Raw genomic sequence first — 25,688 nt, 5'->3', positions numbered from 1 at the left:
AAATCTCTCCACGTGGCGAGAACCCAGAAGGTCTTCCTCGATTCCCTCCAAAAGACCAAACCTATTCTTTTTGTCCTGCAGGTAAATAAAGATTCAAAACAAAAACAAATCCATCAAAGACTTGCAAACTTTGAATTCATTAATTTTTAAGTAAGTTTCTTAACGAATATGAGAATGTTGTTTCCCATTGTTAATGAAAACTTATAGCCAATGGAAACCCTTACCTCTGACTCCATGGATTCATCTCCGATTCTGATGGTTTCATCAGCTTTTCTCCCAACAGGTTCTTTAATAGAGTCACTGATTCATATCTCTCATGAAGTTTCTTCAGTGGATAGTAAGCTTCCTTTGTTACAGGCTAGAAATGTTGCTAAGTTAACTCGGAAGATTAAGCTACTGTCTTCACTTTTCGAAGATATCCGTGAATTGAATGGTCCACTTCCGCCGTCTTCGATCCTTTGTCTTAATGAGTTGTACACTGTGATTCGAAAAGCAAAGGTTTTGATTCAAGAGTGTAAAGACGGGAGTTGCTTGTGGAATGTTTTGCAATCTGAATTCATGTCAAAACAATTTCATGTTTTGGTGAAGGAGATGGGTATGGCACTTGACATTCTTCCTTTGAGTTTGATCAACATAACTCCAGATGTTCGAGAGCAAGTAGAGCTTCTCCACAAGCAGATAAAGAGGGTGGATGCTTTTCTTGATCCTGTAGAGTTTCAACGAAGAGAAGAGATTCTGAAATTGATGAGCAACAACAATGAAAACAAGTATAAAAATAAGAGGATTTCCGACAGCAAGAAACAAATAGAAAAGATTATGTGTGGTATAGGTCTGAAGAATCATGCTGATTATGAAGAGGAAATATTGAAGCTAGAAGGAGAGGCTCGTAAACAAGCTGGAACAGGAGGTCTAATTGTTGTTTCAAATATTAACAACCTTATCTCCCTTGTATCGTATTCAAAATCTATGATATTTGGTGATGCAAAATATGATGAGAAAATAATCAGCAAACTAGATCATGAAGCAGTGGTGAAGAGGTCAGCGTCCTTATCTAGAGATTTTGATCCATCACCTTCAACTTCTCAGTCAATCATACTTCACATCCCTGACGAATTTCGATGCCCAATTTCACTTGATTTGATGAAAGACCCAGTCATTGTAGCATCTGGCCACACTTATGATCGAAGTCCGATTACTCAGTGGATAAATTCAGGTCACCACACATGCCCAAAGAGTGGACAGAAACTAATTCACATGGCTCTGATACCCAATTACGCACTGAAGTGTTTAATCCGTCAATGGAGAGAAGAAAATAATATCCCACTAACAAGTGAAATGCGTTCTTCATCTGAAGAGAGAAGTACCAGTAAGAGAAAAGAAATGGAGAACTCTGTGGATCACATTTCTGCATCAAAAGCTGCTATAGATTCTGTAAAGCTGACAGCCGAATTCCTAGTGGGGAAGCTGGCAACTGGGTCACCTGATACTCAGAGACAGGCAGCTTACCAACTAAGATTACTTGCCAAAACAGGAATGATCAATCGCCGACTAATTTCCGAGGCAGGCGCTATTCCATTCTTAGTTACATTGTTAAGTTCCCATGATCCACAAATCCAAGAGAATGCAGTTACTGCCTTATTGAATCTCTCCATTTTCGATAACAATAAGGTTCTTATAATGGCAGCTGGAGCAATTGATAATATAATAGACATCTTGCAGTCAGGGAAAACAATGGAAGCAAAGGAGAATGCAGCAGCAGCCATATTCAGCTTGTCGATGATAGACGACTGTAAGATTACAATTGGGGCCCGCCCAAGAGCAATCCCAGCATTGGTGGGTCTACTGAGGGAGGGGACCAGTGTTGGCAAGAGAGATGCAGCCACAGCTCTATTTAACCTTGCGATTTACAATGCTAACAAAGCCAATGTGGTGATCGCCGGGGCAGTTCCTTTGCTCATTGAACTATTGATGGATGATACAGCAGGAATCACGGATGATGCGCTGGCTGTGCTAGCTTTACTATCTGGAAATCTTGAAGGACTTGAAGAGATTAAGAAGAACAGAACGATGGTGCCACTCCTTGTTGATCTGTTGAGGTTCGGTTCTGCAAAAGGGAAGGAGAACGCAGTAACTCTTCTGCTAGGACTCTGTAAAAATGGAGGAGAAGAACTTACTAGGCGTTTGATATTACACCCACACAGTATACCTTCGTTACAGAAAGTAATTTCTGATGGATCTCTCAAGGCTAGAAGAAGAGGTGAAGCTCTTCTAAAATTACTCAATAGGCTTTGCTTCCAGTCTTCTCACAGTTCTTCTCAAAATTCTTCCCAGAATTCTTCTCACAATTCCCTGGAACGACAATACGAACCAAGTAAATAGCAATATTAGCAAGAACAGAAACATCAGAATTCCTCAGCGGGATAATCTTGTAAATGTTGGCATATACATTACTATACGGTACATAGTTATGTTGTTGATATTACATAAAATTGCACATGTAAACTTGTAACTTCATAAGCTACTACCTGGTTCTATTTTTAACTTCTGCCGAGAGGAACCTCAAGATGTTGCATCTTTGAACACCAACATGAATCAACTTTCTCTGACAGAACTTGACCTGCAAAGATATAGTGAGAGGTATAGTAAACTAAAGCTTTAGAAGGTTGCGTACCTGAGAGCTGTGACCCTTTCATACAATTTCGATAAGTAAGTAAAATCAGGAAAACAGAGGAACATGAATCTTATTAGTAGATGCAGATTTCTGGAAGTGAAGTAGATATACTTGTATTACTTATCAACTAAATTCGTACATATTTTAACAAGAAGATTCCTTAAGTAAATGGTAGGATCCTCGAGGCATATATACTACACAATTACAACAATTTTATACATTGGAAGTTGAACTTTTGTTCAACGAACAAAAATTAAATGGCCTTCAACTTGACACTGAGATTCAAATCAGTGTGTGAACCATGGTTCACAGAGTTCGATGTTGAAGGTTTTTTTTTTTGTGAATAAGGTCGATGTTGAAGGTTTAGATTAATATTCTACAACTCCACCATTTCCAGTTGAATATGTGTGCCATCTAACTTATACTTCCAATACCAGCTTCCACTATCCATCATTTCCTGCTGTATCGGTTCCAACTTAACAGATAGACCTGAATCACAGAAGGAAAACAACACAAAATAAAGGTAAATCCTCTAGAATTTGACGGCCACATTTTAAGGATAAATGAAGCATTAAGGTACAAGGAAATAAGCTAATCAAGGCCTGGGACCTGTCTTTCCTGTTGTAACCAGCATTTTGTGGCCATCTGGAACTTCAAATACATGATTTCCCTGGATGAAAAATGCAGAACCGTTAGAGAAATCAAAATATTTTCTTCCATAATATACAAAATCAGCCATCAACAACACAAAGTTAGCTAGAAGCAATAACAAACTGAGGTAACGCGCCCATTTCTGGGACAAACACCTTCAACCTTTTTATAATCCTTGATATTTCATTTGAATATGGTATTGTACTTCAGAAACCATAATATCGGCTGCCTACTTCGTACTAACCTCTAAGACTACATCAAATGCCTCAAATTCAGCATTTCCGTGCAGCATGATCTTAACAGCTTCGAATCTTTGAACATCATGTTTCCAATAAATATTCTCAGGATGATTCCAGTTGATCCCTCTATTGATGACCTTAACATTCTCTAATTTACACTTTCCACACCTATCACCAAACAAGATGTTTGCCTCATTTCCAACATTCATCTCTGAATGATATTCCTTGTAGAATATATTGAGACTTGATATCGAAACTGATAAGTTACCTGTATCCATATTGTAGTATGGACTCATCAGTTTCATCTGTCCTCGACGATCCCGTAGCATTTTCAGCAGCAACAGTCAAGCTTCCGTCGAGCTGCATTGGAAGTAAAAAGGCAATTTCAGAAACCAAACATTTAATCACATCCAAAATCAAGGAAGTGCCAGAATCAAAAGATCATGTATCTGGTAAGAACTACCTCAACATTTCGCCATGAAAACTCTGCAACCTCAATCTGTAACTCGGAACCTTCAGCTATGGCACCTCTTTGGAACTGAGCCAATGAGATATAGTTAAGATAAAATAAAGATATGACAGGTTACTTTGCAATATCATAATAAATGAACCCCAAAAGCGCCGCGCGAGTTGCAACCATACCTTTTGCCTAGTGACCTCCCAAAGTGGGCCTAAAGCAGGATGTAGGAAAATCAGGACCGGTGGTCCAGAATCGAAGTATTTTACATTTTCTTTAATCTGGCAAACATGGAATCATAGATATAAATAAGCTCAGAAAATATTGGTGAGAACTGAGAAGCATTTTGGACATCAAACACCAAGCAAAAAGTAAGTTTTTGCTGAACTACATATAGCATGCCAACTGGAACAGATATTTATCACGTCAACTGGAAAAGATATTCATCACTTCATAAACTACACATGGTCTAACACAGATTTTTTACCTTGGGAACTTTTATATCACATTGAGACAAAATGTCGGCTGCATTGCGTATGACATCCAGCAGCGATCCATCTGGAGTCTGCATACCAAGTCAAATTCTTAATAATGAGCAAAAGCATCCAATGTTTGAAGAACAGACATTATAACGTATCAGTACCTGGCTGTTACCGTCCTCAGTGACGGTCTACAACAGCCATTTTTTCGGTTAGTTACAGTTCTAAAGGCTGTTGTTTAGGTCTTTTTCGTTTTCATTTCTTTGTTCTATACCGTTATCACGTTAAAGGCCTCATACTGTTATAACAGTTTACTTTAAACATTAATTGTCGTGTACCAAAAAGCGAACAAAACAATAAGGATAGAAACATGTACCTGACGCATAGATTTATCTGTATGCTTTTTTTTCTTCTTAGCAGACGACGTAACCCTTTTTCTTTCGTTGTACACAATAAATGTATCCAGCTCGTCTGTAACAGATTGGCTTGTTATAGGTGTCATTAATGCAGGCCAAAATGGTAAGTTGGTAACAAGAATGCATGAGAGCTGAGGGATATCTTACCTTCTATATCTGTATAATTTCTAGCTGAATATCTGTTCATAAAATTATCTGCAATGTTTTGCATTGTGCATTCAAGTCTGCCACCAGGAACACTGAAACATAGAATAAGCAGATGTTAATGGAAATAAAACGTTGTACTCGTCCTCCTAAAAAAATGTGCAAACTGGAAAGCATAAATATGATAATAAATATGGTCTACCTGTGTTGAAGTCCAAGATGATCTGTGTACACAATATTCTTTTTAAGATTTAATACCATTCCAGGTAAACAGGCAGAACTTTTACTTGAACCAACTCTTTCCGCAGAAGCTAAATCAACATATAAAATGTTTGTGTTTGCTGGAAACTCTGCCTGCAAGCTTAACCACAAAAAAAAAAAGGTTCACACTGAACAACATATTACTAGCCAATGAGAACCACAAGGAGCATACGAAAGAAAAAGTGAAAAATTGCAGATACATTTAGTGAGTGCAGCTGCAAATTATAACATCTAAGGGGCACCAAATCGTTTCAGAATAAGTTTAGTTGTTAAGGGTTTGAGCAGGAAATAAGTGAGATAAGTTTTCTTTACTCGCTTGTGTGACACGCTATCATTCGGTTCAGGAGTCAGGATGGCTCAAATGCAATGCTTTAACTCCTGAAAAAGACTTCCGATCTATACAAATTCATAAACTCAACAACATTTACCTGTAATGCATGCCAACATCTCAACAAGAATGATTTTAAGGACTCCAAATAAAACAAATATACCACATTGAATGCTAAGTAGAATAACTACTTGATTTATTTGTTTTCAACAGTGATGGTAACCTTCCTTAAATCAAAGGTCTCAACAGTGTGATGAATATACAGAGTTGTATTATAATTGCTGTAATGACCTAGTACTACTGAGCGATTAAGGAGAAAATTTAAGTTCTCGTGAAATCTTATAAAACATGATGCCAAATGCTGAAAGTAATGACTACAAAAGTCACCAGACCATGTTGATTGGTTTAAAAATCTTGTGTAATACTACTGCAGTGATAAATTTCTACCTGCATGGAGCAGTAGTTTTATCTGTGATTCCAAACTTTTCGAATTCAGTGTACTCGATACATGATAAACCATATGCCCACTTTCCATCAGCATTTTTTTTTTCAACGAGAACATTAATGCCTTCTGTAGCACCAGATTTCCGGTCACATGATGCGAACCCTAGTTTCTGAAATCAGGAAAAAGCATTTGAAAATTACTATTAAGGATGAGGTAAGCTTAGTTGTCAATTTTATATATTGTGAACAGTACCTTTCCATGGCGGAGTCCCATTCCTGCCAATGCTAAAAGAGTCAAATCTGTACCAGCCACGACATTACTGCAAAATCAGCACCAAGAACAAAATTAGCCCACGGGCATTCATGAATATATCTCGTCAAGTCATTTTAAAGATCAAACTCACATAAACTAAGCTAACCTGACTTGCCGTACAGTTGCACCTTTTCTTCCATGACCAGAGAACCACTTAAATATGCCTTTGTCATATGCAAGCTTCCATATCACTCCATGGCCGCCGGGTTTGCAAACTGGTGCAAAAGGTTTACTAACAAGCCACTGGCCATCTTCCGCACTAACAGCTGGAACAAGAGGCTGGCAGTAAAACAAAACTAGGCTACTGAGTGCAAAATGCTACTTTTATTTTAGAAAAGAATGGATTTAACGGGAAAGTAGCTGAGAAAGAGAGACAGAGGTGGAAACCTGACAGCTTTCAAAATCGTACCTGCTCAAAAAGTTGAAAACTTGATTGCCCTCTTCCAAACCACCTGAGTCTTTCACATAATGAGGTTATGCGCTCATGATTGTTCTTTGCGGAACTTGTCATTATTGCTACAGGGGTAATAGATTGCTTGCCATATATCTTGTAGTAGAGAAATTCCCTAGCCTGGTAAGAATAGAGACGTCCTCAATAATCAATCTGAACGAGCATACATTCAGAAACTAAGGTTGTGATCCAATGCATACTTAGGCTCATATTTTTCAAATCTAAATAGTTAACAGTGAAAAGGGGTGTTATAAACTTTGTTAAAAGGAACATACCTGTAGGTCTCTTATAAGACCTTCCAATAAAGTCCGTCCACAATAAGGGAGCATCGCTGTTGGAAGACATTCGCCTGTATGAGGGTCAACCAATCCAAGCCTGTCCCCTGCTCCCCCCAAAGGATAAATTTCACCTAGTTCCGGCAGACCCTGGAAATGATGTAAACCTGATTACTCATCCAAATTAATCGGACATTCTAATAAAGGACAACCTGCAATTTCATCTTTTACTAAACATTAAGAAAAAATGCTCATTAAACTAACCTTAATTCCCCAAAGAGCTGCTTGTGAAGCGTATTCCGTATCTTTAGAAAGATCCAACCCAGATGGAACATGAATTTCTAAAATCTGACGCTTCTTTGACTCATCAAGATGAGAAGACCAATTTTGTTTTCTGGTTTCACATGTAGATGCCGAAAGAAGCTCTAATATCATAACCTGATAGCTGCAACAAAAACATATCGGAATTACACATCCATATAATGTATCTCTTTTCTCTAATTATAAACACAAAGAACATGGCAATAGAGAGCTGCAAGTATAGAAATTTGACTATTCAGTACGTATGCATTCAATAAAAGTGTAGAACTTCCATATATTAGCAGCAATCCCGCTTAATCTTCGCAGTCTAACATTACTAGTTTATACATGTCCTAATGTATCCAACTAAAAAAAAAAAGCTACATTGATCATAACAAAACAAATGTAAGCTATAAGTATTCACATTTCCGCAATTAACAAAACTATAATGCCAATTATGAGTTAACAAATCATCAAACACTTACCCGATAATGCCACCAATGCAATTATAAAAGTGATCAATCTCTTTTAAACTCCTCAAAAGCTCCTTCAATGGCTCAATAATCTCAACTTTCGCAACATCCTCGTGTTTCCATCCATTCAATTCCCTACCGCCAGCACCACCACCAGCACCGCCATGAATATCCCAATTCTCAACCATTTCAGCCAACCCAAACAACACACTTCTCAATGAACTTCTCTTCTTACTCGTCTTCTTGCCTTCAACAAAATCAAACTCCTGACTACTAAGAACATGTTGTTGACCACAAGCAACTAAACTCAAAATCAAAACAACCTCATGAACCTCAAACTGATTCACAACCCTAGTCAATTGACTTTTCTTCAAAAATTCTTTGACTCTATAATCCCTATTCAGTATTTCTAGCTTCAATTTAGGGTTTTCAGAAGTACTGGATAATTTAGAAATCAGTAATTTCAATCTTGAAATTTCTTTAGCAAAATCAGAATCCGGTAATGGCGATGAGTATGCTACTGGTACTGTCGTCACACCACATTTAGTCACTCTAGAAGAAGAAGAAGAAGAAGGAAGGAAAAGAGAATGTAATGACGGTGGCGGTGGTGGTGGTGGTTTGAAACTAAGTGGTTTACCAGAGGAGGAGGAGGTAGAAGTGGTCGGAGATGAATATGAAGAGAAGAGATTGTTGTGGTGAAGGAGGAGAATGTGATTAAGGTTAGTGGTGTGAGCCATGGAAGAAGAAGAAATTTGATCCAGAGAATGTGAAGAAGATGAGACTCATGAGATTTTTAAAGCAGAGAAAAATAGAAATTGGACAAAGGGATAAAGAGGGAGATACTCCTGGGATATACCGAACCCCCAAAGTACAAGTACAGGTTTTTGTTTGGTTGAAATTTTTAACGGTTTACTTTACTTTACTTTGTTACCTGGTCGGTCGGTCACATCTGTTTGGATTTTTGTTGGCTGGGCAGCTATCTGCTGATTCCAATCTAGCATCTCTACGTCAGGGCCGTCTTAGGCCCAGAAATAATTAATATCTATATGTAGCCATTAGTACTGGAAGAACGAACAAAAACTTCGAGGTTTGTTTTCTTTTACATTTCCCCCTGTCACTTGTCACGTTTCGTAATAGTAGATAGGAAATAAACCAGAAAAACTAACGAAAGAGCAGATACCTGTGAATTATATATCTGTGAACAAACCGTGTTCAAGAACTGATTGGTAATAACTGGATGTCTTTTGTGAAGCTGCAAATTATTTAACAACAAGTTGAGGTATAACTGTTAACATCTCAACTGATTAACTCTTTTATGTGTGAATTTTCTATTGTATATTTACAACAAATTAACAACAGAAATGATATATAAATTGAAATTAGTAGCTCCCAAATCAAAGATTTGGACCAAATACGGTTATAAACAGCGCAGCCAATAAGTTCATTTATTTCTCATCATAAACAGATAAGAGTTTCTCTTACAATATTTAAGCAATCAATAATCTTAGAGAGGCACAATGGATGGACGACACGTGACGAGAATCAAATGGACGGGACTGATTGTATTAAGGCACTCGACAGATAGATAAAGGCGGCCTAAATCTAGCCGTTACAGCTTAAGTATGCAACATTGCCTCCCCCTGAACAGCATCCTTGTCCTCAAGGATGAATCTTGGATAGCGTGTTCTGATATTGGTGACGGCCTCCCAAGTAGCATTCCCTGGTGATGAATTGGTCCACTGGATTAGGACCTGGCGTATCAATTTGCTGCCAATCAGCACAGTCCTCTTCTGCAACACTCTTTCAGGAACCATAATGATATCACCATGAAGATCCACCACTAGCAGAGTACGAGAAGGAATGAGTTGAGTACCAATGTGTTTCTTCAGTTGAGAGACATGGAATACTGGGTGTATGAGGGAATGAGAAGGTAACTCCAGCTTGTAAGTTACTGGACCAATTTTCTGCAGTATAGGAAAATTGTAACATCAAATCTATATGTAGCCATTAGTACTGGAAGAACGAGTAGGTGGTCGTTACAGTAGCTGAAATATGCTATAGATGCCTGATATTGGGTTTGTAGTACAAATGTAAGTCTAGCTCTTCCTAGCACCAATATCGAGACATTGGTCCGAAGAAAGTCTCCCTCATCTTCGTGGTACCATTAAGATGGATTTTGCATAAAAGATCGTTGGATGTCTCCCACAGAGAAAAGCTAATCAGTCTTTTTAAGTTCCGATCTTTGACAGGTTAGTTAAAACATCTAAAACATTTTCCTAGCTGAAGTCTGGTAATAGAGGATATTTGTTTATACTCCGATCAATTATGGTTGTTCAGACAAAGCTAGTTGAGAATAAAAAGTTGGTACAATCAGAAGATCATTAAGAAATTGCACAGAGGAAGATCAGACCAAGTTTTCTCAACTAAAGGAAGTTGAAGCTGCTGAAGATACTCAAAGATGGTTCGTTGTCTCTATGAAATATTATCGGGCACAATGGTCAACTGAGAAGGCTACTCATCAGGGGGAGTAAAGACACATAAGACTATGGATATTGGGTATGTTGGACATTACGTCGTGTACTCTTTTTCCTTAATCAAGGTTTTGTCCCACTGGGTTTTCCTTGTCAAGGTTTTGATGAGGCATGCGAGTCCACTACCATCCGCAGTTCGAAATGTTGTACTCTTTTTCCTTCGTCTGGTTTTTGTCTCTTTGGGTTTTTCCGGGCAAGGTTTTAACGAGGCAACATCTGCGGGTTTATCATTGTTCCGAGAACTCATGTTTTCCTACGTTCAGGTTTTGTCCCTCTGGATTTAATTTCCTGACGAGGTTTTTATTGGGATAACAACTTAGGACGGTGATCATCATCTAAAGTGATGTGTATCCATAGATTTTCTTGAAATGTTGTTACCGGATAACTGCATGTTATCTGTTTCAGGCGCTCAGATTTTGTCCCAAGCGGTTTTCCTGGCGCAGGCGTCTAGGCTTTGTCCCAAGTGGTTTTCCTAACGCGATTTTGACGGAAGAAGTATCTCACGGCAATATACAACATTACTCTAAGATCAAACTTCTCCTAAATAGTTTTCCCGACACAGTTTTGGCAAAGAGAAAGGTTATAGATGGTGGATCATCCAAGGGGAGTGTTGTGTAAAGATGCTATTGGTGGCTGATCCACCGACTTATTCAAGAGATTCGACGAAAGAGATAGACATTACCTGGGAATTCCTTGACCATTAAGCATTAAATGTAATATTGACACACAATACTATTACGTGTCATCATTTTGTTCTCAACGTATGACTATAAATAACCTCGCGTTTTTAGGGGCCACTCAAAAGGATTTAGGGGCCAACAATAAAACAAAAAAGGTCACTCAAAGGGAAAATGTAGCCAGCCCTTATCTCGCGTAATTCGTAATGGCAAAATTACCCTTACATATTCGGAGGATATGATAACATTTTTATCCTCCGATTTAAATCGGAAGCCAAAATAATACCCAGACTTCCGATTGTTGTCGGTGCAGTAGTAGAATGATTTATGTTTCATTTTTTCCATTTCTTTTTCATTTTTGAGTTGTCAGAGTTATAGAGAAGAAGGTGAAGGAAAAAAGGGAAAACCCATTTTATCACTACAAAAATGGATGGATATGAAGAAGAAGGTGAGAATCATGGCGAAGACGATTTGGGGTATATGTTGAATGATCCAAACTTTTGTGGAGAGGAAAACCTAGACGACCCTTTCATGGAAGAAAATGGAGAATCGCCTGATATTAAAGCTAACGATGCATGTAAAACACAGGTATTGTGTTAAGAAACTCAAATACTCGATTTGCATGCGTTTGTGTGCTTTTGTAAACAAGAAAAACCGATTATTGCATGCATTGAATTCCATGAACTACCCAGATTCGGTAGATAATTTCTCGAATAAACTTACGAATATAACACACAAAGTACCAAATATGTATATTCGGTAGTTTAAAGATAGTAGTTTACTGCTGAATATGAGAAAAAAAACCCAAACTGGTTTTCCAAAAAAATCTACATTCGGTAGTTATGTAGAGTTATTTACCCCCGAATGGCCCCAAAAACGAATTCCTCTAAAAATTTCAAAACTCAGTATTCTTATCCTTTACAATCGGTAATGGTTTAACATTATTTGACTGCTGAATATAATGGTGGCCTCAAAATAAAATTTCCGAAAACTTGAAAATCGGATGTTTATCAATTAAAGTTATCTCCCGGTTATTTATATTCGGCTGTTTTACTATATATTTTAACTTCTGATTATATCATTTTTTGCACTCAGTAAATTGTGTACATTCATTTGCATAAATCGGGTGTTTTGTGTAACCGATAGGATTCTGAATATAGTATATTCGGCAGTTTGACTTATTTAATAACCTCCGATTATTGTATAATAATTCGTTTCTTTCATATGCAGGCCGTTGAAGAGTTTGTTGATGATTTATATTTGAGGCCCCACACTTCCCTATACTATGCAAACGATTTGGTATACTCATTACTACTTTTTTTTCCAGAATTTATATGTTAAATGGTTATGCTTGTTAGATTTGTTTTGTTTTATGCACGTTTAGACATTTGGAAGTAAGAAGGAGGCAAAGGAATGGCTTATGAACAAGGCAAAAGATAACATGTGCGTGGTAGTTCAAAATAATCATGTTAGTGACACTCGATTTGAAATGATTTGTGAGCGAGGTGGGACGCGAAAGAGTCACGAGGGAAAGAATAGTAAGTACGTACGGAAGACGAATAGGAAATACCGAAGCAATACCAAGAAGATAGGATGCCCATTTAAGATTGTCTTCTATAAGCCCGATGGTATTAAAGGTAAAGAGTATAAAATGTATAAAGTTGATAACTGTTGTCACAACCATGATGATCCGTTGGATTTAATTGGACATGTAATGGTTGCCAAGTTAAAACCACATCAAATGCAGACGGTGAGGTCTACGCGGATCCAAAAAACGAGTGCGATCTTAAGTAAAATAAAGGCGGACGACCCCGACAACTTGTCTTCTTTGTCTACAATTAAGTCGTCCCTAACTACGATCAAAAGGACTGAATGGGATGGTAGAACGGTCATGCAACAGTCGGACTGGTTAGCGGAGTTACACGGCTACACTTTGAGAAGGGAATAAAAGGATGGTATAGTGGTTCGTATTTTCTTGGCACATCCCGAAATGATCCAATTGGCTCAATGCTTTCATCAAATTTTGTTGATAGATGCTACTTATAAGACAAACAAGTATAACATGTCGTTGTTGAACATTGCTTGCCATACTTCGGACAAAAACACGTTTACGATTGCATGGGGTTTAATGGATCATGAGAACAATGTGAGTTTCATTTGGATGTTGTAGACGTTGAGGTCCATTTATAACGGTGATAATTTTCCAAGGGTTATTGTAACGGATAACGATCAAGCCTTAATGCATGCAATAGCGGTAGTATTTCCGGAAGCCCAAAACCTGAAATGTACGTGGCACATTCAATGCAATCTCAAAACCAATTGCCATCATCATTTCCAAGATAAAAGACCAAGGAAGGGTACCAAGAGGTCAAAGGAAGAGGATGAGCGCATTAGTAAATTAACTGTGGAAGAACGTAAGGAAGAGGATAGGTTATTTGAAGAAAAGTGGTAGGAGGATGGAATTATTTGGAAAATGTTCATGAAAGCATGGTACAAAATCGTTTGGTCGATGACCGAGGAAATTTACGAATGTAACTTGAAGAAATTTGAGGATGAATATGGCACGGACTACCCAAAACCGGTTGAATATTGTAAAAAACAATGTTAACGATTAAGGAGAGGTTTGTGTTTGCATGGACATATGAATATCGTAACTTCAAGAACGAGGCGACAAGCATTGCGGAGGGGTCTCATGGTCGACTAAAGAAAATACTAATTGGTAGTCAAAATGGAGTTGTGTCGATCCAAGAAGCAATCCATGAATTCACCAAGTGATCTCGTAAAGATTAGGAAATGTATGCAATTTAGTGTACACCAATTCTCGATGGAACATATTAAGGAAAAATTGCTTCTAAGGGGAGTTGTTCATAAAGTTTCAAGATGGGAAATAAATCGCATGATGAAACAATTGAAGTTATATAAAACTTATGATGACGAGAATACGGTAGTTGATGGTCCGTCTTTCTTGGAGTCAGAATTGTGTGCACGAATAGCCGAGCGTTACGCTACATCAAACGGCACCAAAAAGCAAATATTGATGCATAATTTGGAGGAATCCCTTCACCCTTGTTTAAGGGAGGTTGATGAACCTATTAAGCAAAAGAACACCGGTAGGACGAACACCGAAGTGTCGAGGACCATCCAAATAAAAGAGTTGAAGGAGTATTTGTCTAATAAAAGAATATTGTCTAGGCACGAGCGTTCGGAATCCGAATTTGAAGATGAGACGGAACCTAAGAAAAGAGTTCGTCCAAGAAATGATCAAAGTGGACCAACCACCCGACAAGTAAGGCCAAAGATCTCTACAGAGCCTTCTCAAGTAAGTCAACCCAATGTTGTCGAAGAAGTTGTTGAGAAAATGAACGCCTCGCAACAAACCCAACCAATGGAAATTTTTAATATAAAAGAGGAAAAAGGTACTCTTCGTTTCCCTAGAGATCTTAATGGAAGACCAAATCGATCCACATATACAATATACAAAGAGTATTTGGAACAACTCCCTCCACTTATCATTCCATTTGTTTTGTCGACCGGCGAGGTTGATGGGGATGGAAATTGTGGGTTTCACGTTGCTACAGAACAAATGGGTTTCTTTAGAGAGGCGGATATCGGAGATGTCACCCAATGCCAATATTTAAGAAATAAGATGGCGGTACAACTAGTGAAGGACAAGGATTTTTATATGGAGATGATGAGGCGAGAAGATAGATACGACAAAGAACAAGAGTTCAAAGACTTAGTTGCACATGTGAAGTGCCAAAAGGGATTGAAGAAAATCGGATCCAAGTATTGGATGACAATGCCTAAATTTGGATATCTCCTAGCGGACTTTTTGAATTGCGTGGTACATTTCTTTGTTCCTCCTATGTATGGACTTAGCATGACGTTTGCACCCACACGAACGGCTTGCGACGAGTCAGTTAAAGATAGAAGAATCGTAATGGCATTTGTGAATGAAATGCATTTTATCGGTTTAAGAGTAAAGAAAGATTGTCCGTTACCTCCGTTGAGTAAGTGGCACGATTACTTCCCAATGAACCATTGCAAGGATTGGGTGAAACAATATGAGTCCAACATGGTTGATTGGGATCGCGTTATGGACAACAACTTTCCCGCTGAGTTACTCGAATTGATCCCCTCGGGTGATGACGATGTTTGATCGTTTTTTTTCGAACATGTAATTTGTACAAGTTTTTTGGAAACTTTTTTGTGAAGATATATGATTTAATCGGTCGCCAAAAATACAATGTTGTCTCCTGAATGTAGGAATTGGGCTCTTTGATACACGTTTTGATTCCGAATATTATAATCGGAACAACAGTATTATAACACTTCAATCCGATTAATCATATTCGGGAATTCCATATTTCATCAAACCGCCGATTAATATTAAAAATTTGAATTTACAGCACTCAAACATCACATGTTATTCTTTTTTCCCAGTCCGAGATGCAACAATCAACGCGGCTTCGAAATGTATAAACGACTCTCCTCTCCACTTGGAATAAGCATCTTGTGCCGCAAACCTGTCGTCTCTGTGCCTAGCAAGAATACGGTTGTACTCGATGCACAATTTTATAACATGGTGCACCCTTGAAGAAACATGGGATGGTTCATAATTGTGGCGTGGCTTCTTGTACTTAACAACAAAAGGACCCAATGAAACGTTAATCCAAAATATACGATCGTCCTACTGTTCTTTGGGTAGATCTTTCACAATGTAATAATTTGTTATCCATTCGATCTCTTTCTCAACTTGTTTTAATCTTTCTCTATGATGGAATTGTTCTTGACCTCACTTCTTAGCCTTGATTTCCTCTTCCTCCTCCTTCGTTCCCACTAACGATGGTTTAATTTTTTTGGGTTGTTTGTTCCTTTTTTGTATTTGTTCTTCCATTGCTGCAATTGATGTAGTTGTTCGCTTGCATCTTCGAAGTATGTTGTCGATTGATGATGGACTTACCATTGAAAAGGTTTTTCATTCTGATTTTTTACTCAATAATAACTGAGAGGGGTTACCCTCCTTATATAGATTAGAGTTCGAAAGGGCTCTAATTTTTGAAAATATGGCCGTTGAGGTTTCTGAAAATATGTCCGTTGAGGTTTCGTATCAATGATGCACTACAATCGGTTGCTAACGATACACGTATTCCCTCCGAATAGGACATTCGGTAGCGAACTTAAATTTTTATCTACCGATTAGGTTGGTATTTCTAAACACGACTATATTATTCGGAGGATAATTTTTTTTTGTAAAGTCCTGAATGTACGATGGCCCAAAAATCAGAATTTGGGAAAAACTGATACTTTTCAAATTTTGAACTTGAAATAATCGGAAGTCAACTCAGTTAACCAAACTTCCGAATATGGGTTGTATAACCTTCTATATTGGCCCTTGGAACCACCTAGAGCCATGGCATGGTTTGTTTTAAACTTGTAATATTCGGAGGATAATTTTTTTTTGTAAAGTCCCGAATGTACGATGGCCCAAAAATCATAATTTGGGAAAAACTGATACTTTTCAAATTTTGAACTTGCAATAATCGGAAGTCAACTCAGTTACCCAAACTTCTGAATATGGGTTGTCTAACCTTCTATATTGGCCCTTGGAACCACCTAGAGTCATGGCATGGTTTGTTTTGAACTTGTAATATTCGGAGGATAATATTTTTTTGTAAAGTCCCGAATGTACGATGGCCCAAAAATCAGAATTTGGGAAAAACTGATACTTTTCAAATTTTGAACTTGCAATAATCGGAAGTCAACTCAGTTACCCAAACTTCCGAATATGGGTTGTCTAACCTTCTATATTGGCCCTTGGAACCACCTAGAGCCATGGCATGGTTTGTTTTGAGCTTGTAACATTCGGAGGATAATTTTTTTTGCAAAGTTCCGAATGTACGATGGCCCAAAAATCAGAATTTTGGAAAAACTAATACTTTCCAAATTTTGAACTTGCAATAATCGGAAGTCAACTCAGTTACCCAAACTTCCGAATATGGGTTGTCTAACATTCTATATTAGCCATTGGAACCACCTAGAGCCATGGCATGGTTTGTTTTGAACTTGTAATATTCGGAGGATTTTTTTTTTTTTTGTAAAGTCCCGAATGTACGATGACCCAAAAATCAGAATTTGGGAAAAACTGATACTTTTCAAATTTTGAACTTGCAATAATCGGAAGTCAACTCAGTTACCCAAACTTCCGAATATGGGTTGTCTAACCTTCTATATTGGCCCTTGGAACCACCTAGAGCCATCACATGGTTTGTTTTAAACTTGTAATATTCGGAGGATAATTTTTTTTTGTAAAGTCCCGAATGTACGATGGCCCAAAAATAAGAATTTGGGAAAAACTGATACTTTTCAAATTTTGAACTTGCAATAATCGGAAGTCAACTCAGTTACCTAAACTTCCGAATATGGGTTGTCTAACATTCTATATTGGCCCTTGAAACCACCTAGAGCCATGGCATGGTTTGTTTTGAACTTGTAATATTTGGAGGATAATTTTTTTTTGTAAAGTCCCGAATGTACGATGGCCAAAAATCAGAATTTGGGAAAAACTGATACTTTTCAAATTTTGAACTTGCAATAATCGGAAGTCAACTTAGTTACCCAAACTTCCGAAAATGGGTTGTCAAACCTTCTATATTGGCCCTTGGAACCACCTAGAGACATGGCATGGTTTTTTTTGAACTTGTAATATTCAGAGGATAATTTTTTTTTGTAAAGTCCTGAATGTACGGTGGCCCAAAAATCATAATTTGGGAAAAACTGATACGTTTCAAATTTTGAACTTGCAATAATCGGAAGTCAACTTAGTTACCCAAACTTCCGAATGTACAACACAAATCATTGTCATTTATTTGCTCTTCTTTACTTTACGACCGTGACTACCTCCCAGTCCTGCACGACCACGGGTTTGAGCATCTTCAGTTGGAGCAGCTTCAATTGGAGCACCTTCAGCGCTTGATGAAGCTCGAGTTCTTTTACCCGTCTTTGATACTGCCACCTTGGACGGATGCCTCTTCGTGACTTTCTCCCCAAACTGGGCAGCATAATCTTCGTTATCCATATTATCAACTAGGTCTCTAGCCTCTTTGATCTTCTCAGCTGGCATGGGATCTCCGCTCTTCATGTATGCAGTTAATATTTTGGAAACACCACTAGAAAAGCACAACTCCAACTCCAATTTGTAGTAATCCCCCATTTTCTCCACAGGTTTATGTTGTATATACCCGTGTTGTCGCATCACCCTAGAGGGATTATACATCACATATCCTGTGGGGTGCCACAATGGTCCAAAATAAAGGGACAAGTCCGACCGAACATTTATATGCCCACTGGCTCGATCTTCCTTGTATGGATCAAAGCATACGTCTGAGGCCTTCAATTGGTCCAAAATCTCCCTCATGCAAATCAACTGCTGCTCTTTTGTCCTAGAACGGTTGTCTTCAAATATATACTTTGTTCCTCTAGGAGTACCTTTGCACCACCCCGGGTTCTCTCTGGACAACTTCAGGATAGGGAAGTGGTCATAGATCCATGCCTATATACATAAGAAACCAAGTTTTATTAAATAGATTATGTATATTCGGTAGTAATTTATCCGGGGTAGTCGTCATCTCCCCAAACGACATATGAAAAGTATCGGTCTCAGGATACATTCTCTCCACGAACGCCGATATGTCCACACGATCATGTTCCAACAATGAATTCTCAGCGGCATTAGCTAACCCCGAGTTGGAAACAATTGACTTGAACCTTTCACATTCACCGGATAAAGGCCACGCAAGCATTTTTGTTGGTGCGGCGGTAGGTTTGAGTAGACGGACCGCATCTTGATGATCCTATTAAAGTACATAAAAAAATCCTTAATACAAATATTACGATATAACACATAGATAATACATTAATAAAATATAGTAATTTTATTACCTCGGTTTCGTATATTTCTCTGGCCCATGAGTCTTTGTATCCAAATAGCAATTTTCCTCCATCCGCCGGTAGCCCAAGGATTGTGCCTGCTGGAATACCCTTCTTCTTCAAGTGCTGAGGGACAAGATGTGATGATTTCTTAGCAATATCCTTCTTTACACCATCTTTTCCTTTTTTTTGGCTTTTTGGGTACCACTTGGTTGTCCTTCTTCTTCTACTCTTGGCACTGGATCAACTGCACTTTGTTGAGCGGCTTGTTCAACACTTGGTTGCACCCCTTATTCACTGCTTTGTTGTTCTACACTTTGTTCAGCACTTGATTGCACTCCTTGTTGACTGCTTTGTTCTTGTAAGCTTTGTTGAGCACTTGAATTATCTTTGGCACTCCTTTCCCTCCTAGCACTAGCTGTCACTTTCTTCCTCCTTTCTCGACTTTGTCTAAACAACAAAGAAAGTAACAATATTTACAAACTATACAATCGGAAGACAAAGTATGGAAATATAACCCGTATGTACACATTCGGACGTAAGAAGACACATACTGTTCCCGAATACAAAACAATCGAAAGCTAACTAAACATATTTACAACCGAATATGCATCAATTGGAGTTCAGAAGCTCTAAATTTTTCATCCTACACAATCGGAAGACAAAGTACACAACTATAACCCGAATAAACAAATTCAGAAGTAAGAAGACACATATTTTTCCTGAATGAAAAACAATCGGAATATATTTAAACATGTTTACAACCGAATATTCATCAATTGGAGTTCAGAAACTCTAAAATTTTATCCTACACAATCGGAGGTATAAAACATTATATTGTCTTCCGAATAAATACTGGCCCCAAAATGGGATTTTTCCTATATCAGAAATTTTGAGATTTTTTCAATATATATATATTCGGTAGTGAGTGTACTTCCGAATACTGTGTGTCTACTAAATATATTTGGGAGTCAAAAAATTCATTAAACTACCGATTATTACCAGTTTGTATCCAGGAAGATATGGCCAACAATATTCGGCCGATAACCATCAAATATTTCTCCCGAATACTGTCGATGTTCGTGAGAAATGAAGAACACGACTACATTCGGAAGTAAATAAGCATGAATATTTCCCGAATCTGGATAAATAACCGAAAACCCTTGAAATTTTTTTTCTCGATTCGTCGAATTAAAGCGAAATAAACCCCAAAAATGGTAGATTCTTACCTAATTGGGGCCATTTGAAGTTGATGAAGTGTTTGACTATCAGAATCGCCACCACCGACTACATCGACGGGTACTTCTTCTTCGCGTTCTTCGCGTTCTTCTTCATTTGCAGCAACAATTTCTTTATTTCTTGCTAAAATCCCAATCTTTGGATCGATACCCCGAGCAACGTTTTTGGTTCTAGGTCTGTGGGTTTCATTTCCCTTATCCATTGTTTTATAAACGAATCGACGATGTTTTGATTTTACGATTCGCGGCGATGTTTCGGTTGAACACAAGAACGAGGGAAAGTTTTTTTTTCTTCCACAATCGGAAGATAATATGAAACTGGAAGAAGAAGAGTTGAAATGAGTAGAATTTTTTTTGATTTGGTTTTTATACAGTTTTATCAGAAGGGCATTTATGTAACTTCAATATCATATAGGGTACCCCTTAACTAGAGTCTTTGGATGGGTATAAATTGATGGCCCCTAAATCCTTTTCGGGTGGCCCCTAAAAATGCGAGGATAAATAATCATCGTATCATTTTGTAACTGATACATGGTTGAAAACAGAAGAAGTAATGAGAGCCGCAATTCTTCTTCCACTTACTTTGTACTCAACTAATAGTCGTAGTAGTATAATAAGCTTTCTTATATTAATTTTGGCTACACTAGTATTGCTATTGATGCGATCCATAAGACATACGCTTATTCTTAATAATGCAATATACACTTGGCACGTGATGACGTTGTGGGTGATAATTCTGGATGTTTATCATATTTAAGCCCATTCGAAATCCAAATAATTAACGGAAAATGGGTCATTTGTCCAAATATTTTTATAACATGGTTCAAATGGATGAGTAAAAATTAGTATGGGTGAAATGGACACCAAAAAAATAGCAAGGATGAAACTGGATTCATCCTCACTTAAACTTTAAATAACAAGGATGAAACTGGATGCATCCTGATGTAAATTAAAAATAAAAAAAATATTTAAAAATGGGTAGGATGAAAATGTTTACATGCTAGCTATTTTTAAATTTTTGTCCATTTAAACAGTATCAAAATCTAAATGTCCTTTTCACCCAGAAATTACTGATTTTGGAAAATGGATGTGGCTGTAGTTTTCACTGCTCATAATAAACTTCAGTTTAGGAGCCGTGAAAATTGCTAATGGAAAAACAGCTACGATCCGGTCAAAAAGGGGGTTAGAGATATTCACCATGCTATTTTTCATATCAACTTTGTACGACTCCAACCATTCACTTCCATCCTCGTGGTCTTCTTTCTTCAAAGTCCATATCTTTAATTCACGTGTGTGGATGAAATAATGCGATAAACATAATAATCCATCCATCTCATTCAGATTACTAGATTCCAACGTTGAAGCTGAAATCTCCTCAGGGAGCTTAATTTTAAAGAAAAACTCTCTAACAATGTCGAGACCAATAATATATGGTTTAGCCGAATCAGTTTCAATGATCCAGTATAATGAACCATTTAGACAAAAGTACCTACCAGTAGAATCCAAAACCAGACGCTCCATAACCGGGACAACAATATCTTTCCAAGTATAATCATCATCACTGCGTTCCTCTCGTAATCCATGTCCTAGAGTGAGGATTTTGATCTCCCATAGCTTCTTAAAGACTCCACAAACCACCACTTTATATTTATCTAATTTCGGGTCATAGCACAAACGGAAGTCATAGCTATCAACATCTTCGGTTGGTTTGGGGATCATAATTAAATAATTAATGATTGGATTATGAACATAGTACGTGTAATTAAAATCATATCTTCTCCTAGACAAATCCGGAGGAAAATTTTGGTGACTATAACACCATAAAATGAATAAGCCATTTAAAGAGTCTTGAATACTTTCAACAGCAATAGTGTTGTCGTATCCAATAATAGTTGGCATGATAACCCTCTTTTTCTTGTCATTGTGATCAGTAAAGACGAGACAATCATCAGTGAGTTCCATTAAACCCGACGAAGAAGATGAGTTTTTATGCCTTTGAGAATGTAAATTAACGAATAATTGATCACGGAAGAATAAGTTGGATCCGTTTTTACATACACACCTGAACCGAACCAAACTCTCCACAGGAAGTCTTGTGAGTATGTCATAAATTATGATATCGGAAGGAATAACACGAGTAAGAATCTCCTGCTTATTCTCCATTGAATCTTGATTTCAAAAACTGTTTTTTTTTTTTTTTTTTTTGTAAAACCCTAGTTCCAAAAAAAAAACACTTTCGTAGAAACAGACCTTAGTATATATTTTTGGGTGGGAGTTTTGACGACAAGACCATGGTGGCACGGCCCAACAAAGTGGGGCTAATGTAAGTCGGTCACCTAGATATTGATGATGAAGGCACACCGACTTTTACTTACGTGATTACCACTTCAACCACTATTTGAAAGAACACGAAATTCCCAACAGTTCCCTCTAGCCATCATCTCTTGTTCCACCGAAGGCCACGGCGACGGCACATTCTGAAACCTTCGCATCATATTTTTCCGGTCAAGCTCTGATCTGTTAAGGTTAGTCAACTCCAAATCACAATTTATTCATTTAAACTGTGAACAATTGGTTCATTCTATATCAGGTTAGGTTAAATTTTGTGAAACCATATTGCAACTATGGCAATCTGAAACCATCTAGTGGTGTTCTGATATACCATTTGGTGTGGAGAGGATTTTTTGATTGATGAAATGCTCATTCTCTCAGGTTGAAATGAAGTAATAGTAGGTAGGAGTGATTGACAAATTTGTTATGTTACCGATTTTTCATGTCCCCAAGGTGTTTGTCGAATGTTATGAGTCTTTAATTTTTGAAATATCAAATAAGATGATATGTGTTGATTCATTCGCGGAATTCTGGACGGGATAAATGTGGACCAAACGGCGTAACTACTGTTTATCCCAATGCTTTACTACTTCGGGATTATCCCACTAGGCTGCTACTTCACTATTTCTTCACGGTTGGGATCATCTCCCCAAGTATTTTTTACGCTCCAGTGGATTTAAAAGTGTTATTAGATGGATGTTTGATATTATTTATTCTTTGAAGTATTCGAAATACTATCTTAGAGAGATAATCCCCACTTCGAAGAAGTAGTCGCCTAGTGAATGATCCCCGCCCTGGTGGGGCAGTGAAGTAGTGGAGTAAACCGTAGTTACGCAGTTTCGTCCACAATTATCTTGTCCAAAATTCCGTGAATGAATCAACCGTTTATTAGGCATCCCACCACTTATCATCCTAATTGATATTTCAAAAAACATGATTTTATTCTTGGCATTCTTAGTACTGTGAAGCCTGCCCACTACCTTACAATGTGGATAAAGTCATAGAAAATATATTCAAACACCTGTCCGAGGGGATATGTATGTGCATGACTGTAAAATTTGTTGTAGGACTATCCCAAACGCTGAGAAGAAGAGTTTCATCATTGACCCAATATACACATTCTGAGTTCATGAAGTAAAGGGTATATATACTCAAGAGCATTATTATATGGCTTCTAGTGTATTTACCTCTCTGTTGTCTATTTGGGTATGATCTGATCTGAATACAGCTAATAACTTTGCCCTGTGCTTTTAGTTTATTAGGCATTTAAGGCTCATGTGCCTCAAAATTGTTCTTACTTTAGGTTTTAACTGCTTCCAAATCATGACGCATATGCTTACATACGTCTATATATTCTTTAAGGGTATTTGACTACTAATGTTTACTTTCATCCATCTCTATGGCATGTTTTGCAGTGTGACAAGTTTTTTCCAAGGAAAAGTATGCATCCTCCTTTAACCTTGCATAGGCACCCAATGTGCGCGGAGGTATTTAACTTCATCCTTCTTTTATAGTTTGAGAACAATATTTCTAACTGAGCACTTGCACATCTTACTTTCAATTCTATGACTCACTTTTCCTGCAATAGTATATGTTACCCTTTTTCGCTGTCTATCAGAAAGTTAACATTTTCAGACATTTCCTAATCCTTATGGTCTTAGAGATCCAAGTTAATTGTTACATTGTTTCTTTTCTAAGAGGAGAAAATGAAAATATTAGCATGTTTTGGTGCAGATAATTGAGGAGTTCCAAAAATGTCACATAGAGCATCCTTATGCAAAATTCTTCGGTGAGTGTACAGATTTGAAGATAAAGCTTGATCGTTGTTTCCGTCAAGAAGTGAGTTTTCATTTATTTGTTTTTCTTTCCATTATCCACTTCCAGGTTCATTTTTAGAAGCTCACATTTTTATTCTCATCTCTTACACAGAAAGCTGTAAAGCGAAAAGCAAACTTTGAAGAGAGTAAAAAGTTGAAGGAGAGATTGCAAGCTTACAGAACAGAAACCGCCGAAGCAGAGCAATGACTGAAATCACAGTTGGAAAGACTGGAGATACACATTGTTTGAATTTGCATTGCAGAAATATCACAAATCTCTGTTACAAGAGAGCTAGTCTATTACTAGATATTGTATCTGCAACTTGATAGCGATTGTAGATTCAAATTGAATTGATTTTATACGACTGCAGTTGTTTTGTTACTGAATTTATAATATCAAGATGTTCTTTGATTGTTCTTATACAGACAAGAATATTAGGAGAGTTGTAGAAGAATGTTATCATTTGGCAAAACAATAATGGAAAAATACAAAATGTTTCTCCACTTAGTCAGCTTTGTTGAGTTTTGGGTTCATGACATGATCCCTGAAGTTGTATAACAAATGAGGTTGTGCTGTGCATACGTAAAACTCTGGAATGCAATAATACATTCAATGTCTGATTCTCTGTGATTTGATATTTGTTTTTGATTCGATGAAATCTGTGGTTAGATACGTGGATTAGCATTATTCAAGGCTAGATTGATCGTATTGCTCCATACTTGTCTTGGCATGAACTTTTTTGATTCTTGGGAAGTACCATTATGTCCTTTAATTCTCGCTATAGCCATGAAGCCGAGAATGTTGATGATTGTGGATGAGTATAAGAAACCTCTATCAGTATGGTCAGGCTGGTAGGCCCATGACAATCACCGGATTCCAGACACACTCAGCGCCTGTTCTTTAGCTTCAGGTGATAGAGCACAGCTCGCTACTGAGAAGTACATCATTCCCCTTTCACCCATTCTTGAAGGTTTTATCATCCTCAAGAGAGAACCCAGATTATTACCATGAGGAAAATATTAGACTGATTTTTAAGCACACCTGTGATTAGAAGAAGCCCGATTTCTGTTAATGGATTATCTGTTTCCATGTTGTGTTGTTTTTTTCTTCTTTTCTATCAAATGCCTCTTCATAACTCAACAATACACATACACTGGAATATAATTAAAATCTATTATGAGTTTTTCTTCTTATGGTTTGAGACATACCAAATTAACAAATAACTCCAAATTCGGCAAAATAAAATTGAATGCATTTTGAAC

General features: G+C 37.5%; 4 protein-coding genes across 5 annotated transcripts; 2 read left to right on the top strand and 2 right to left on the bottom strand.

Annotated features, from left to right (window-relative positions):
* The first annotated feature begins 231 nt into the window (after positions 1-231).
* On the top strand, positions 232-2,379 carry LOC113359089 (U-box domain-containing protein 1-like). Its single transcript, XM_026602779.1, has one exon. It carries the CDS (start codon positions 235-237, stop codon positions 2,377-2,379), a length of 2,145 nt encoding a protein of 714 aa, XP_026458564.1. The 5' UTR covers positions 232-234.
* Positions 2,380-2,758: 379 nt separating this feature from the next.
* Positions 2,759-8,748, bottom strand: LOC113355430 (UTP--glucose-1-phosphate uridylyltransferase 3, chloroplastic-like). 2 transcript variants are annotated; one of them, XM_026598284.1, is made up of 17 exons: positions 7,915-8,748; positions 7,394-7,574; positions 7,130-7,279; positions 6,813-6,974; positions 6,510-6,682; positions 6,344-6,410; positions 6,094-6,260; positions 5,260-5,418; positions 5,061-5,152; positions 4,874-4,968; positions 4,506-4,583; positions 4,204-4,299; positions 4,025-4,099; positions 3,830-3,921; positions 3,567-3,729; positions 3,290-3,341; positions 2,759-3,160 (listed from the first exon to the last, which is right to left on the bottom strand). In XM_026598284.1, the coding sequence occupies exons 1-17, from the start codon at positions 8,637-8,639 to the stop codon at positions 3,048-3,050; spliced, it is 2,640 nt and encodes an 879-aa protein (XP_026454069.1). In that variant the 5' UTR covers positions 8,640-8,748; the 3' UTR covers positions 2,759-3,047. The 2 variants fall into 2 exon arrangements, with proteins under 2 accessions (XP_026454069.1, XP_026454068.1); XM_026598283.1 differs by having other exon boundaries at positions 3,281-3,341; positions 7,915-8,747.
* Positions 8,749-9,518: 770 nt separating this feature from the next.
* On the bottom strand, positions 9,519-22,440 carry LOC113359088 (putative F-box protein At1g47790). The gene is made up of 2 exons (XM_026602778.1): positions 21,475-22,440; positions 9,519-9,866 (listed from the first exon to the last, which is right to left on the bottom strand). Exons 1-2 carry the CDS (start codon positions 22,438-22,440, stop codon positions 9,519-9,521), a joined length of 1,314 nt encoding a protein of 437 aa, XP_026458563.1.
* Positions 22,441-22,662: 222 nt separating this feature from the next.
* Positions 22,663-24,931, top strand: LOC113360981 (COX assembly mitochondrial protein 2 homolog). Its single transcript, XM_026604384.1, has 4 exons — positions 22,663-22,802; positions 24,024-24,095; positions 24,343-24,447; positions 24,538-24,931. Exons 2-4 carry the CDS (start codon positions 24,051-24,053, stop codon positions 24,631-24,633), a joined length of 246 nt encoding a protein of 81 aa, XP_026460169.1. The 5' UTR covers positions 22,663-22,802; positions 24,024-24,050; the 3' UTR covers positions 24,634-24,931.
* The last annotated feature ends 757 nt before the right edge of the window (positions 24,932-25,688 follow it).

The sequence above is a fragment of the Papaver somniferum genome, chromosome 3 (genome assembly GCF_003573695.1).
Source record: "Papaver somniferum cultivar HN1 chromosome 3, ASM357369v1, whole genome shotgun sequence".
NCBI lineage: Eukaryota > Viridiplantae > Streptophyta > Magnoliopsida > Ranunculales > Papaveraceae > Papaver > Papaver somniferum.
Note: the sequence above shows the minus strand (reverse complement) of the source record. Positions and strands in the feature narration are given on the sequence as shown.